We start from the raw sequence: 15,706 nt of genomic DNA, 5'->3' as shown, positions 1-15,706 counted from the left end.
TTGGGGAGGATAAAAAACACAAAATATGGATGTTCCATGCCACCCTGAAAGCTTTGATGTTGCAGAAATGCAGGTTCTTTTGCTTTGAAAGAACCCACAATTTTAGCAGTATTCTGTAACCTTTTGTGGCAATCTTGGTTGAATTCATACTTACGTAACTAAAAATTGCATATTTACCTTTGGGTAAGGCCAATTCAAATCAGTGGGCTTACTTCAGAGTAAAAGTGCATTGAATCAAGCTGTAAATGCATCACCTTACCTGAAAGCAGCTATCAGAGGAAACATGCACATTTCCCCCCAGATAAGTAACAGCCTCAGGGAACAATTTTATTTGTAAATCAGCATGGAGGGGAGTTAATCCAGGCATAAATGCAGTTGCTTTTGTGTTTTTATTTCTGTATATTGGTTTGCTCTGTTAGTAAGTAGAGATCTTCTGACAAATGATTGTTTCTCTTGAATTCAAATGAAAAAAAATGAAATCATTTGATCTGTTTCCCTTCCCTCCTTTTCTGCCTCTATTTGGATATTTTCAGTATTCTTTTTTGTAGTGTAGGGAATTGGGGAAGGCAGGCAGATTTGTGTGTGAGCCATGGTGCATGAGCATGTGTGTGAGAGAGAAAATAAGTTTCTCCGTCTACTTAAAAAAAAATCATGCTTGAAACATTTGTTGGGAAGGCACATTGGTTAGAGCAGCAGTGGACGACCTTCTCAGGGCCAAGGACCACATTCCCTCAGGGAAATGTGATTACAGGCTGCATACTAGTGGCAGGGCCAGCACCAGGAGATCCTGTCGTAGGTCTCTGTCACCTAGTATAGTTTGCCCCTTAATCTCATGGGGAGGGATAGAATGAAGCATTTTTTATATTGCCCTCTTGTTTTAATAATGTCCAGAAAACTAGTTATCTACTTGCTTAAAAAAACAAAACTTAAATAACTTTGTCTCCTTCACTTAAGACTTGTTGAGACATTTTACACCTACTCCACGGAAAGTGTCTCTGGGGTCTTATGGTGCACCTGAGTGGTATACACATCATGGGAAACCAGCAGCAGCAGCAGCAGCAGCAGCTGATGAGTCTAAGTAAGTATTCTGTCTTCATGCTAATCTCTTTTGGGTGACTGAGGAAGAGTGGAGTTGAAGAATGTTGAAAGGAAGAAAATGTCACAGCATTTGGAAGCACCTGGAACCTTTCATAACAAAATACTTCACAGTAAACGGTAAAACTGTTTTCTGCAGGCCTCGAGTTTCAGCTATGCCAGACTACATGGTCCACGAGGAGTTTAAGGCTGATCAACCTGCCAGCTATGAGCCTAAAAGAGGGCCTTTTGATTTTGATATGAAAAGTGTTTGGCAAAGAGATGCTGAAGACAAAGAGAACAAAGAGAAAAGAGAGGTATGTGAATCTCTCTTGGTTGGTGAGTGGGTCAGGACAGCAGCACCTCACGCAAATCCCAATGAACTAGCACATCTGGTGTTTTGTATTTCTCTGCCTAATAATGTGGGTCTCTGTCAAATTTGCAGTTGAAAATATATTCTTATTCTTCTTATTATTAGAATTTGTATACTGCCCTGCATCCATAGATTTCAGGGCAGATCTATATCAGGTATTGCTGTGGGTGCCAATCAAAAAATGGCCACCATGGGGAAATGACATGGCATAACACAACACAGCTGCCATGGAGAGTGTGGCATAACACAACATTAGAGAGTACAGTCATGGTGAAGCTTTTCCCATGACTTTATTTCCCCACCAAAAAGGTTTCACTTATTGATTTTCTGTCTGCTACAATGCAGAAATGCCTGTTTCGCCCCAGTGCCAACCCTAAACCAAAGCCTAGGCTGCCATCCTGCATCCACTTACCTGGGAGCAAGCTCCATTAAATAAAAAGAAACTTACTTCTGAGTAGATTACATTATACTGTAAGTTACCTATACAGTGAATTCTTAATGAGTGCTTGATCTTGAACTGCTGTACAGCAGGTGACATGCCCCTTAGCAAATGTTTCAAATTTTCCTTTTGAAGTTAACATCCACTCAAACATTGTTTAACAGTATTTGCAGAAAATAACCTCTAGAAACTACCTGATCTCAGATGAAGCCACCACAAACAAAATGCAACCTGGCTGCTAGGGAAAGCAAGAGGACAAACTACAGAGATTCCAGGAACTAAAAAATAAGACAGAAGCAGGAAAAGTGCACTAAAGGGCAGGTGGAAGAGCAGCTCTTTAGGACCCAGCGTTTCCTGTTATCTGGTATCCAAACAGCTCACTTGTCAGTCACAAATCCGTCTTCACTCATTGGCTAAAAACATTGATAGGCAGGAGCAGCCAGACTGGCTCATTTCATAGAATTTGTGGAAGTGTTTAAAAATGATCATATCCCCTTTGGGGGCAAGGTGCTCGATAAGTTGGTCCAGCTGCAGGCATGCTTGGAGGAAACTGATTACTTGGATCCATTCCACTCTGGTTTCAGGCCTGCCCGTGGCACTGAAACCACATTGGCCACTTGGGTTGATGACATTTGTTGGGAAAGAGATGGGAGCTTGAGTTTGCTTGTTCTGCTTGATCTCTTGGTGGCTTTCAATCCTATTAACCACAATATCCTTCTAGAGGAGCATATTGTCTCAGGGAGGTTGGGGCTGGGGACCTTGTACTTCAGTGGGTCCACTCCTACTTCCTGGGACATTTCTAAGAAGTAGTTATGGGAGGCTAGCATTTGGTGTCCTGTAGTGTCCCATAGGGTCGTATCTTGTTTCCCATGCTATTTAACATCTATATGAGGTCTCTGGTTCTGTGATCAGGAGATTTGGAGTGGAACGTCATCAGTATGCAGATGACACCCAGTTCTACCTCTCTGTTTCATCTGAATCAGGAGAGGCAGTTGAGGTGTTAGACAGGTGCTTGGAGGCAGTGGTTTGGATGGGGGCCATTAAACTGAAGCTGAATCCTGAAAAGACAGAGGTGTTATGTGTCCCAAGTTCTGATGTCCAGGAGGTGAGGAGATGGCTTGTTCTGGTGAGAGCAGGTCTACAGCCTGGGAGTGTTTTTGAATTCAGCGCTGACCCTGGAGGCTCAGGTGGCCTTGGTGACCAGGAGTGCCTTTTCCCCCAACTGTGGCTGGTTCACCAGCTACGACACCTTTTAAACAAAGCAATTTGGTCACTGTACTCCATGCTGTGATAACTTCCAGATCATATTGTTGCACTCTGTTCTGTGTGGGGCTGCCCTTGAAGACACAGCAGGAGCTTCAATTAGTCCAAAGTGCAGCGGCCAGATTACTGGCTGGCGTTCTGTTTCGATCTCACATAACCCCTGTTTTAAAACAGCTGCACTAGTGGCCAGTTTGTTTCTGAGCCCATGGTGTTCACAGTGTTTATAGCTCTGATTGACTCAGGCCCCAAAGCAACTTACAATCACAAAAATCAGGTGGGTCCTAAAAATATACCTCTCCGTAAGAAGAGCTCTGCTGGACAAGGCCAATGGCCCGCCCACTCCAGCCTCCTGCTGTCATAGTGGTCAGCCAGATGCCTGTGGGAAACCAGTTATTACCCAACTTTCACCCTAAGGTCACATAATAATCACTGCCATGGGGCCTTAGGATGAAAGGTGGGTAATAAATGAAAATAATCATAATATTTTTTTCTATTGAATTACACAAATTTATTTGCACTGAACATGAAATGTCACCATATGATGCTGTTTCATTCAGAACCAAGCTGTGTCCTAGAACTGGAAAGAAACTATCAGCGGCTAAATTGATGTTGGCTCTGTATAGACTCCAGAATCCTTAAAACTAGACTAGTTGCAGACCCTTCCTTTACCTTCCAGCCCCAGAATGTGTTGTAGGACTTAACAACACAATCCTCATATATAATGTCTTCCATGAACTGCAGCAGATTTGGGGGCTGGGGTGCAGACACTTGTACTTTTTGTCACTTTTAGAAACAGCTGGAGTGTGCCTACAGTTTATAGAAATCAACATTTTTTTGGAAAAAGTATGGTATTTGGGTGCTAAAATCTAGCATATATTTTGGATAGTCGTTTTTCTGTATGTCTCTGTTCTCTATGGGTCTGGCTACCTCTCAAGATACTGTATTGTTGCCAAACTCTGTACAAGGGTTCCCGAGGGGGAGATGGCAGCTTTCATCAATGTTTGGATGCCAAGGCACCATTTTGAATCAAGATGGCAGATCAAAATGTGACTTTGGTGTGAGTTTGCCTGGTTTTTGGTGTAATGGGTCCAGACTACACCAATTTGGATGGTTCTGAAGATATTGTTGCCCCATTTGGCAGGGTAGTTCCTACCTGCACCAGTTTGGATGCCTCTTGAGATATTGTCCCCAAACTGCATCAGGGTTCCTCATATGGAGGTGGCAATATGCATCTGTCTTTGGACACAAGGCACCATTTTGAATCAAGGTGGCAGACCGAAATGTGACTTTGGTGTAACTGCTCAATTTGGTAGGATGGGTTCAAAGTACACAGATTTTTATACCTCTGAAGATATTGTCACCCCATTTTATAGGACTTTGCCCAATTTGGAATGACAGTTCCAACTTGCACCAATTTAGATGCCTCTTGAGATAACATCACCAAACCCAGCAAGAGAGTTCCCAAGGTAGAGGTGGTGGTCTAATCCTACAGTTGGACACTGGGCACCATGTTGACTCAAGATTACGGATTGATATATGACTTTGCCCAATATAGCATGATGGGTCCAAATTACGCAGAATTGTACACCTCTAAAGATACTATCACCCTGTTTGGTGGAACTTTGCCAAATCTGATGTGATTTGTGCCAAATCTGATGTGATCTGATGGGAGCCAGTGTGGTGTAGTGGTTAAGAGCGGTAGTCTTGTAATCTGGGGAACCGGGTTTGCATCTCCGCTCCTCCACCTGCAGCTGCTGGGTGATCTTGGGCTAGTCACACTTCTCAGAAGTCTCCTAGCCCCACTCACCTCACAGAGTGTTTGTGGTGGGGGAGGAAGGGAAAGGAGATTGTTAGTCGCTTTGAGACTCCTTAAAGGGAGTGAAAGGTGGGATATCAAATCCAAACTCTTCTTACTTACTCTTACGTTGCCAACCAGTGCCAAGCTTAGATGCCTTTGAAGAGATAGCGTCAGCACGATCGTTCCCAAGGTGGAGGAGGTGGTCTATGTTTAGATACCAGATGACACGTTGACTCAAGATGACAGGCCAGAATAACACTAAGTAAACATTAGCTCCCTTTGCCACACTCAAATTGATTTGGGGCTGGGTCAAGCATTCCCCAGGGAAGGGTGAAGCCCGGGTGGGTAAGTGGATAGTTGTGCACAGCCCTAAAACTCACTAATTACACTATCCTTTGAAAAATCGCAATATTTTGGGGTTTCTTCAGATTCCTGGGAAGTGCCAGGCACTTCCCACTAGTGAAGAATATAGTGTGAAATAATCCCTTTGAAGGGTGTAAATTTCTTATGTAACTTGGTTGAGGTTCCTGCATTGCAGGGATTTGAACTAGATGACCCTGGCGGGGGGGGGGGGGAGGTGGCGTTCCAACTCATTCTGTCATCCTGGTTATGACTTAAGATGCTTTTTGTATCATTGTAATTAAGCTGACAAACTAATAAAATTATTATCAGGTTGGTTTGTTTTTTAATTTCCCTGCTTAATTTATACAAATTTTGTCAAACTAAGACCTTGACTAAATGGGAAAGAGATTTCTCTGTTCAGGGATAGCTTCTTGTGCCCTTTGAGGACATTCGTGGCAACAGCAGGACTGGGGAAGAAGTGACGCAGGTGAGATTGTTGCTCTCTGCACCAGCATCCTTGCTTCGTAACACCGAACCATAGTTTGGCATAGCACCGCATGCAAACCAGGTCATAGTATCTTACTTTGCTGCATTTGTCTCCCAGCTCTTTTAAGGATCCCTCTGAAGTAATATTGGGCACAATTCAGCCAAAATGAAGCATAGTAGTTGATTTCAGTAGCAAAGTTGTTCTGATTAAAACCTCTCCCACTGAATTGGGTGAAATTAACTTTGAATGGATAGTGTGGCTTTTGTCCTTCAACAGGAATCACATATAAACTTAATTTAATTGCCTGATGGCCAACCCTTATGGCTAAATCTTGAGAAATAACTGCTGAAATCTTGGATTTAAATTTCATTAGCTTTCTGAAACTTTCATTTTATATATCTTCTCAGAAGCAAGTCCCATTGGGTCTAATGGGCCTAACTCTCAGATAAGTACATTACTGGATTGCAGTCATAAACTATTTTCAGATACCTGCTTACTTAGAGTTATGGGTTTTAATTGTTTTGTCAGGATATAAGAAATACTAGCCAGGAGTACTGTTTAAAGTTCAGCCTCCTTAGTTTATTCTATCAGGGGAAAGTGTGTTGGTTCCAGGTAAAGAAATAAATCCTTAAGGACATATCACAGTACAAAAACATTTTAATCCCAGAGGGTTCTTCTCAGGTCTCATTAAAAACATGGAAGCCTCTTGTGCATTCTAGATCAGGTTATTCAAGTGATTATAGATCCATTCTTTTCAGCTTCCAGAATATATGTTCTTTTTTTCTGAACGTTAATGTTTATTTGGGAGTGTTTTCAGGAACACTGGTTATCTTTTTATATTATTATTAAAGCTTCCATACTCTGTTTCTAAAGAGTATGGAACTAGATGTGAAATGGGATGATCAGGAACAAAGGGATCTGTTGAGGGTTACCTTTTTAAAAAATTTAAAAGCAGTATCAGAATCTTGCTGGAGCTGTGGCTCAGAGAGGAGACATAATATTTGTGTACATCATTTTCATGATTTAAATTTTACCTTGCCCCCCACCCCAGCAGAAAGGTTCTATTCTTTCTGAAATGAAGTTTGTTCGGAGGCAAGTCAGGTAGTATACACTTTATGTGACCAAGCTGATCATTTTTGTAAAACATTAAACACTCTTTCCTGATCTCTTTTCTGTTATCTTTAAGATCTATTACTTAAATTATGTTTTGTTTGTTTTTTTAAATCCCAACAGGAAAATGGAGTACAAGTTGAGGGCTCTCCAGGCAGCACAAAAGAAGAGGTGAGTTTTTCTGAAACTAGAATTGGATTTGATTAAAGACAGAGGGAAAATCTCAAATTGACCATTTTAAAGACTAAGCCAAGAAACAGGTATTTGGCGATTCCATCAGCACATCATTGCGAAATCTTTCTCCAAGTTACTGCTGTGGCCTCCCCTCCTTTTAAAAGTCAGGGTTGATTCCTGGATGCATTTGTATTTTTAGTAGTTTTCTAGCCAGCTTCAAAGTTTCAGATTCTGGTAAAGAATAAAACTGGTTAGCATGAAAAGCTTTTTAGTACTGTTCCAATCAGTGCTCTTTTAGTATTCCAATCAGCCTGACTAAGGAGTTCACTGTGGTGGAGGGGCTGGGATGGGCACGTGGAAGCTCATATTCCACTGTTACCTTGGTTAATAAATTCTGAAGTTTCTGTATGCATCACCCTGTGTATACTCAAGTTTTGTCATTCTGAAGTATGCACCTGCTCGAAAATGTGAGCTTTTTCTTAAAACCTGAGACTAAACTTGACAAGATTTTAAATGTGTTCTTGTATTTAACATGCAGGATGGTAATCGTAACTGGAATCCCAGCAAGTTTATAAAGCAATTTTAACTCTCTGCCTTCCTCCCGAGGAAAACCCCTCCTCTGGTATTTGCTTTGTAGGGTGAGGAGGAAATCCTAAATTGTCACCAGTGGGGGATTTCCTTCCAAATCTGCACACAAAATTTAAAGAGGCATATAACAGCACGGGCAGTTTGGCCCTCATATTTTAAGATAAAGCTTACAATTTTAGCATTCAAATGGCACATACCACTGGTAATCAGAACTTGAATAAACACAGGTAGTGCAGACACAACATTGCAAATGTGAACTTGCACACATGCTCCTTCCAACACCGTCTCACTTCAGTGTACATATTTAAAACCTGCACGTTAAAGGTGCACTTAACCTTGCATAAAGCCCTAACAGAAACTAAGCAACCTTAACCACCCTTTGGAAGTAATGCTAAGGGTCAATCTACATGTTGTGTTACAACTGATTTGAATTGGGTTTATAGCATATGGGGAACGGGTCCAGTCTTGATCAGCCCAACTCAAAAGTTCTAGTCATCACATATCAAACTTTTTTATTTCTCAGCCTAGACAGATCAGATTACTTTGAGCGACAACATCACAAAAACAGGAGCCTAATACAGGAGCCATGTACAGATTGCTACAGAATATATTGCAGGGAATATTCTTCCTTTTTAGCTGTTATTTCAACCTGTTTTAATCATAGGTATATGTATGTCCATTACTGAATTAGCATTATCTTTTTTACACAGATAAAGCTTCCTGCTATAACGCCAAGATACCCACACAGAACACCACAACCTATTGCAACTAAAGAATTTCATGGAGGAAACCGACTCTACTTCCCTCCAATGTTAGCTAAATATAATTGCTGTGTTTTAAATCCAGACCTTACAGATGGATGTGCAAGTACTCAACTTGCCAGTGTAAAGCTGTGCATAAAATTGTTACCCTTTGCTCCAGTTCAGTTTGAGTATGAATTAGTGTATTGCATCATAGTGATGGCTATATGCTGATCTTAACAATAAGCATATAATCACAATAAGATATATTTGGGAGGCAGTATGCACACTTTTTAAAAAAGTGTAGTTTATTAAAAACTACCCTAGATTACCATATGTACACTGTTTCAGTTATTTGTCAGTGTACCAGATGAGAAGCCTCGTTGGATGTCATGTTACATGACTGGTAATCTGGAACAGGTGAAAATGGAGACCAGAGTACACCTTGCTTTATTTTGGGAACATATTCAAGGGCGTAGCACAGGTTCTCTGCACCCAGGATGCGTGTGTGTGTGCTGGGGCGGGGGCAGAGTGCGGCTGCGCGGACCCAAGCCCTCATCGCTTACCAAGCCACAGTGGTCTGAGCCGGCAGCGAGTGAGGCAAGGGGATGGATGGAGAAAGGCTCAAAGCCAGCTCACAGTGAGGGCAGACCAGCAACGGCTGCCAGAGGCTCTCGCCTCTCCTTGGTGGGTGGCGCTGCTGCTGCCGCCATCCTCCTCCCTCTCAGCCGGCCATGAGGAGAAGGAGGTGCTGCTGCTGCAGCCCTGAAGGCCCAGCCAGGGCACAGCTTGGTGAGGGAGGGAGCCTGTTGTGGGGGTGCCTGGTTGTGCCATCTTGCGCCCTCTCAGCAATGCATGCCCCTGATATCATTTGGGATTGCTGTAGGCTTGACGTCTTTCGATCACGTAAGTTACTTGTCTTAGTCATTCATATTTACCATTAGTTCCTGTTTTGACTGGGGTTACTTGAAGCAACTTTTTCTTCACTGCTGGATGTTGAGAAGGTGTGCATCAATGTATGTTGTCCCTATGTGAAGATTTGCACGTGGATCTGTTTTACCAGCTGGCATTCAAAGAACCATGCAAATACTTCTACTAGAGGCCTTTTTGCCACAAAGCCAGAATGCTTCGAATACAAAAGGAAGCTTCAAAAACACTTTTTAATATAGCACAGAGATCTGGTGTTTAAAAACCTCACCAGACATGTTCAAACATTTGGATCCACCTAATGTAATTCTTTGGCTCTGCTTCTCTGTATGTTTGCATTGGGATGCTCTGATGACCATCAGGTTCCCCATAGTGTTTGTTGTCAACACTAACAGTAAATTATTGTAAGTAACTGTTGAAAAACCATGGCGCCAGGTATAACCATTGACCATTTGGACTCATGGCACTCTTCTAAAAATGTCAACGACTTTTATTTGCCTATTTTTAAAAAATGTTATCATAGTAAAGAAAAAGAAAAGATGGGTACCAGTTTTGATAAAAGGCTTGCTTCTTGTTTGGTGTTCTCGTATAGGCCTGCTCACAAAAAAAACGAACCTGTAAACTTCAGCAAACTGATCAGCAGTGGTTATGGAGATGAGTGGCTTCAACAGCGTGATGACTGGGAGAAAAAGAACTCGCAGCCTAATGGTAACATTTTAGACTTTAAAAAAATAAGCAGTATTTACTGACCTATGTCTTTCTTTGTAACGTAGACCTATGCAAATATGTGTATTAATCCCATAAAACATTCCAGTAGATATATGGAAATTGGGCTTCAATTCATAGCTTATTCTTTGTATTGCCTACAAACCCGGTATATTGTTTATTCGGGACAAGTTTTTGGGATTTTGTTTCTGTTCAGATAGAGTAGAGCTAACTTAATCTGCATTCATTCTGCAGTATTTGTAGAGCATATAGAAAATAAACTACTTGAGTGCTGTATGTTATACACTAAACCTTTACACAGTTTTATATGTAACTTCTGTAAACTCCAATGGAAATTGCTTCCAGGGCAGCATGTACTGGACTTTAGTCTGACATCGGACATCGTTGCTTATGCCAAATCATAATTCCACTTAAAGATGCAAGGTAGCATGGATAAATGGCACCCAAATATAATATTTATTTTTCAATGCTCCTTTTGAAAAGACTTGCCTTCTAATAAGATAATAGCATTTACAGAATGAAGCCTGTGCAAATATCCTATTGTATTCAAAAGCTTTTGGACACCTTTTTAGCTCATTTGCCCCCTAACAAATACCTTGTAAGACTATTAAAGCAACTGAGGCTTATTTTATGACATGAATGCATATTAAATAAAGAATTCCTTTTCTGTTGTTTCTTACAGATTCTCTTCTTCCTCCAAGTGAGTACCAGAAGAAAATAGAAAAGAGGCAGAAAGCTAGGAAACACACATTGTCATACAAAAGAAAACCTAGATCTCAATCTGGACTTGAAATGGGGGCCCAGCCTAAGAAGCCATTCTTCAACCTCAGAATGTATGCCACCCAAAACACTATCCTACCAGCCCATTTCTGCCTTAACAGATCTAAGAATTACTCATTTCCAAACATATATAGTCTTTTTCTTTAATTGTCAGTAGAATTTAACAGTGAAGGAAAGTAACCTTTTTAAACGTAAAGCTTATTACAAATGTTTTTAATATGAATTTTTACTTCTAGCTTAATTAATTAATTAATTAATTAATTGGGGAAAACCCTTTTGCTTTGTATAGAGCAGTGGTTTGTTTCTATTTCCCACCCATTCGCTGTTATCCGCTGGCAGAGATCTCCTTCGGTGTCCCAGGGGTGGGCGCTCTCATAAATTCTGCAGCAGCCTCTCCTGTCACTCCTCAACACCTCACACTTCCCTTAAGTTCACTTCCCTCAAGTCTTTGCAGTTGGGTATTAGTAGACCTAGAAGAAAATATTTTCTTCTCAATTTTTATTCTCGGGCATATCCAAATAGAGGGCAGTAACACTGCATTTATTTTAAATTGGTTGAAAGTTTTGCTTTGGAAATTCATAATAAAATACAATGATACATTCTACACAAGGTCCCCAATCATGAGAAGGAGATCGGCATATGCAGTGATGCTTACTTCATTTTTTTCTGCACTGCATCACTGGCTGATTTTAAAAACACTAGAACCATAGAATTGTAGAGTTGGAAGCGACCCCGGGGATCATCTAGTCCAGGCATGACCAAACTTGGCCCTCTAGCTGTTTTGGGACTACAACTCCCATCACCCCTAGCTAACAGGACCTGTGGTCAGGGATGATGGGAATTGTAGTCCCGAGACAGCTGGAGGGCCAGGTTTGGCCATGCCTGATTCTAGTCCAACCCCCTGAGTAGCTGCTTGCAATGCATTGTGGGATGCTGCTGTTTGGAGAAACAAAATTAAAGTCCTACAGCACTTGCTTACTTTCCACTTGTGCCTCACTGGATGAGGCCATTATGCAGAAGGCTGCAAACTCAAGAAGAATCTAAAGTTCATGATGTAAAGCACATACACAATAGTAGGGTTGGAAGGCATATGTAGTTCAAGTGTTTCCATGTATATAGAATATATCACATCCAAACTGTTTCTTAGAACTTAATTCCACATTTCAGAAGCTCACAGGTAGGAAGGTTATATTTGTGTTGTAGTGTCTTTAGAGAATGGATCAAGCAAAGTTAAGATATCCACAGTGATTTCTAAAGGGACCATGTATGTGCTGTGTTGGAGAAGGTAAGAAAAGGAAAGAAAACTGATTAGCCAGGATGGCTGAGACAGGGGGAGAGTTGTTCTAAGAAGTTTATTAAACTTGTTCATGCAGCTGAGGTATACTAAAGCAAAGCAGAATACTTTTAGAAAAGGACAATAATCCAAATTAGGACAATGAACTCTTGTGTGTCAGAATAACAACTCTGTTATATGCCTCAATTATTACATAAAACCCATAATTTTAAAAATTGTGCTGCAATCCCATTCAGCCAGTGTTTCTTTATATTTCTGAGCAGGCATGCATGGGATTGCACTGTGACGCTCTAGTCCTGTACACTTACCTAGAAGTAGGATCCACTGACAGCAGGGTTTTCTTCCAAGTAAAGGTGCACAGCATTACATGGCATGACTAGAATCATACACCCGGCCTAGGAATTTAGTTTAAAGGTATTCATTAATCTACCTGCACACATGGGATGCCCTGTGCTTGGCAGGCTAATGGATCCCACATCAGCGCCATCTCCATTGGTTCATGTGTGCTGGTTAAACATGGAATTTACTATTCTAGGACAGTATTTCCATAGATTTGGGGGGGGGGGTTGTAATGTGGAAGTCATCAATGTAATAGAATACTGAGGATATAAAAAAGTGTATTTTTGTTATTTTAAAGAACTTCAGTACTACCATTTAGAACAGACCTCGCATGCAATTCATCAAAACCGTTAATAGAACAATAAGCAGAGCACCCTATTTCCATCTAACCATAAAACTGACTAAAACAAGCCCTGCTCAAAGAGCCCCAATTACCTAGCATTCCAATTTAAACTCCAAATGCCTTTCTAAACAGATGTGACTTTGAAGCTAGTTTAAGTGAAATTGGGGAGGGCATCTCCCCAAGGATTGAATTCCATAGGTAAGGGGCCAGGGCAGAGAAGACCCTGTTTCTTATGACCCCCAAACTAATACATTTTACTGTAGGCATCTCAACAGGGTCTCCATATTGCTGCAGGTGGTCCCTAAGGTAACCTGGTCCCATGCCATTTAAAGCAGGGGTGGTTAACCCTTTGGCCCATGGTCATCCTTCCAGGGGCAAAAGTTGGTGTGGTGAGCACTGGTTTCTCAATACTGCCTTCCAAAAGACTTTCCCGCCAACTCTGCACTATTTTAAAGCATTTTTAATCATGCATTATTACATTCAGATACAGGCTGCAGGTTTGCCACCACTATTTTAGAGCTTCCTTGGCAATCACCAGCACTTTGATTTGGACTGGGAACAAACTGGCAGCCACTGTAGCTGGCACAATATTGATGTCACATAACTGATTGCTTGGCCCCCACAAATAGCTGGGTAGCCACATCTAAAACAGGTTATCCAGAAAGGGAAACAACAAGCTTATCAACCTAAGCTGGTTAAAGGCTCTTCTGGATACCACATCTAATTCCCTGTGTTAGCAGAGAGCCCAGAAACACACCCAAGGTGCACACCTGAACCTTCAGGGGAAGAAATGCAATTCTAGTATCTGAAGCTGCAACCAACAGCACTTGCATTTCATTTCATTTCATTTCATTTCTTTTATTGATTTGGTTGCATTTATGAATTGCTTCCTATGTAACCTCTTGAAGTGGTTTAATACTAAAAGCACCAACAAGAAAAACATACAAAAATATAATATACGGTATGGTTGCATCTTGTGAGGGGGGGTATGTTCTGGGGTGGTGCATATATGCAAAAATGGGCTGGCTGCCCCACCAGCCTTACTTTCCAGAGCTGGTGTGCAGAGCAGGCCTTTCTAATGGTTGATGTTTTATTGTGTTCTTTAGATTTTGTTGGAGTGGCAACCCAGTCAGATGGGCATCATATGTTGTTATTTTGTGACCCTTGGGGTCCCTTCCAACTCTACAATTCTATGCTTCTACCTCCCTCCCCTCAAGCAAAGCAGATTACTTTTAAACTCTCCAGATTGCTTAACAGACAAGTCCTCCTCAGCATGCAGGCTCTAGGATGCTCTCAGGGCCTTCCAGGTTTCCATGCAAGAGCATCCCATATTTCATTTGACAGTCATTTAGATATTTGAAGCTGGCTGTCATATCTTCTCTCAGTCTCCTCTTTCCCAGGCTAAACATATCCAACTTGCTCAACTATTCTTCAGCAGGTTTGGCTTCTAGACCCTTGATCATATTGGTTGCCCTCCTCTGCACACCTTCCAGCTTGTCAATAGCCTTCTTAACTTGTAGCACCCAGAACTGGACACCATATTCCTGGTGTGGTCTGACCAAGGCAAAATAGAGCCGGACTATTAACTTCCCTTGATCTGGACACTATACTTCTGTTGATGCAGCCTGGAAGAGCATTGGCTTTTTTTTGTTGCTGCATCACATTTTAGACTTATGGTCATCTAAGACCCCTTGTTGTTGTTGTTGTTGTTGTTGTTTAGTCGTGTCCGACTGTTCGTGACCCCCTGGACCAGAGCACGCCAGGCACTCCTGTCTTCAACTGCCTCCTGCAGTTTGGTCAAACTCATGTTAGTGGCTTCGAGAACACTGTCCCACCATCTCGTCCTCTGTCGTCCCCTCCTCCTAAGACCCCTAGAATGTACTATTAAAGCAACACTGTTCACACTGAAAAGGAAATTAGAAAGAGGAAGAGCAGTCCAAATGTACAAGGAGCAACCCAATTTCATTGCTGTTAGTTCATTTCAATATTACGCAAGCAGGGCCATCCTTCATTGACCTCAGAGAATCTTTTTTGTACAAGAAAGAAATTGATATTTAATGTCTTTGAGTGAGAAAAAATGCTCATTTTTCTGTCACCTCTTGTTTTTCAGATTCAGAGACATCCCAGCCAGAATCAACACAAACAGACAATGAGTAAAAGCAGATACTTCATAGAATTGTCAAAATTCTCACTATTTCAAAACAGCACTGAGTGCAGAAGACTATAATAGAGCTTAGGAAGCAGGCTTCAATAATTATATGTTGATGTGTTAGATTATGTGTCTTTTTAACCAGGATATTTAAACAGTGGACCACATTCATTCCTGTTGGTTTTCCTGTTTGTTTCAGTAAGTTTGCAGCTGACGTGAGTTTGGTCCAATAATCTACCCCCGTAAGCTTTTAAAGCCTGGATGCTTGCTTCTGCTGTTAATGCCTCCGCCTGTACCTGAACCTGCTTTCTGCTTCTACTTTTCACCCACTTCTGCCAAGGTTTGCCTTGTAACCTCATGTTCTAAAGCTACGTGGGCTGCTTGAGAGTTGGTGAACAGTAGCATCCCTGCAGTCCTGGTTAATGGATGCTTTGCTATGGGGTTGCACTACTGTAGAGAGTCTCTAGTGGAACAAAACCCTTGAGACCAGTTTGAGCAACATAAACTTTGCAAAGCTGAGTCTTTATTTTTCTGCTTCCAAGTGTTGAATGGGGTAAGTAGAAAGCCAGATTGTTGTGATGTTTTATATATTTTGAACTTGTATGTATATTGGCATTGAGGTTATTATTCAGGAGGTTGGATTGAAATGATCGTTTTTAACACCATTCTCATATTGTTCTGATGTATACCTCACATCATATAAACTTGCATATATACTTGGAATTCTGTTTGAATAAACATCATAAGAGAGTGATAACAA

The 15,706-nt window shown here is 41.4% G+C and overlaps 1 protein-coding gene across 10 annotated transcripts in view; it reads left to right on the top strand.

Annotated features, from left to right (window-relative positions):
• The window catches only part of C13H7orf57 (chromosome 13 C7orf57 homolog), a 22,621-nt gene extending 6,915 nt beyond the window's left edge, over positions 1-15,706 (top strand). For 9 of the 10 annotated variants that reach the window (XM_028751820.2, XM_028751813.2, XM_028751818.2 and 6 more), the window contains 7 exons: positions 955-1,078; positions 1,235-1,391; positions 7,010-7,057; positions 8,359-8,459; positions 9,908-10,023; positions 10,724-10,874; positions 14,908-15,706. In XM_028751820.2, coding sequence (XP_028607653.2) covers positions 955-1,078; positions 1,235-1,391; positions 7,010-7,057; positions 8,359-8,459; positions 9,908-10,023; positions 10,724-10,874; positions 14,908-14,950 — 740 coding nt within the window. In that variant the 3' untranslated portion in view covers positions 14,951-15,706. The remainder of the gene's footprint in view (positions 1-954; positions 1,079-1,234; positions 1,392-7,009; positions 7,058-8,358; positions 8,460-9,907; positions 10,024-10,723; positions 10,875-14,907) is intronic. The other variant, XM_028751815.2, reaches the window with a different exon arrangement.

This window comes from Podarcis muralis, chromosome 13, assembly GCF_964188315.1.
Source record: "Podarcis muralis chromosome 13, rPodMur119.hap1.1, whole genome shotgun sequence".
NCBI lineage: Eukaryota > Metazoa > Chordata > Lepidosauria > Squamata > Lacertidae > Podarcis > Podarcis muralis.
The sequence above is the reverse complement of the archived record's forward strand: the minus strand, read 5'-3'. Positions and strand labels throughout refer to the sequence as shown.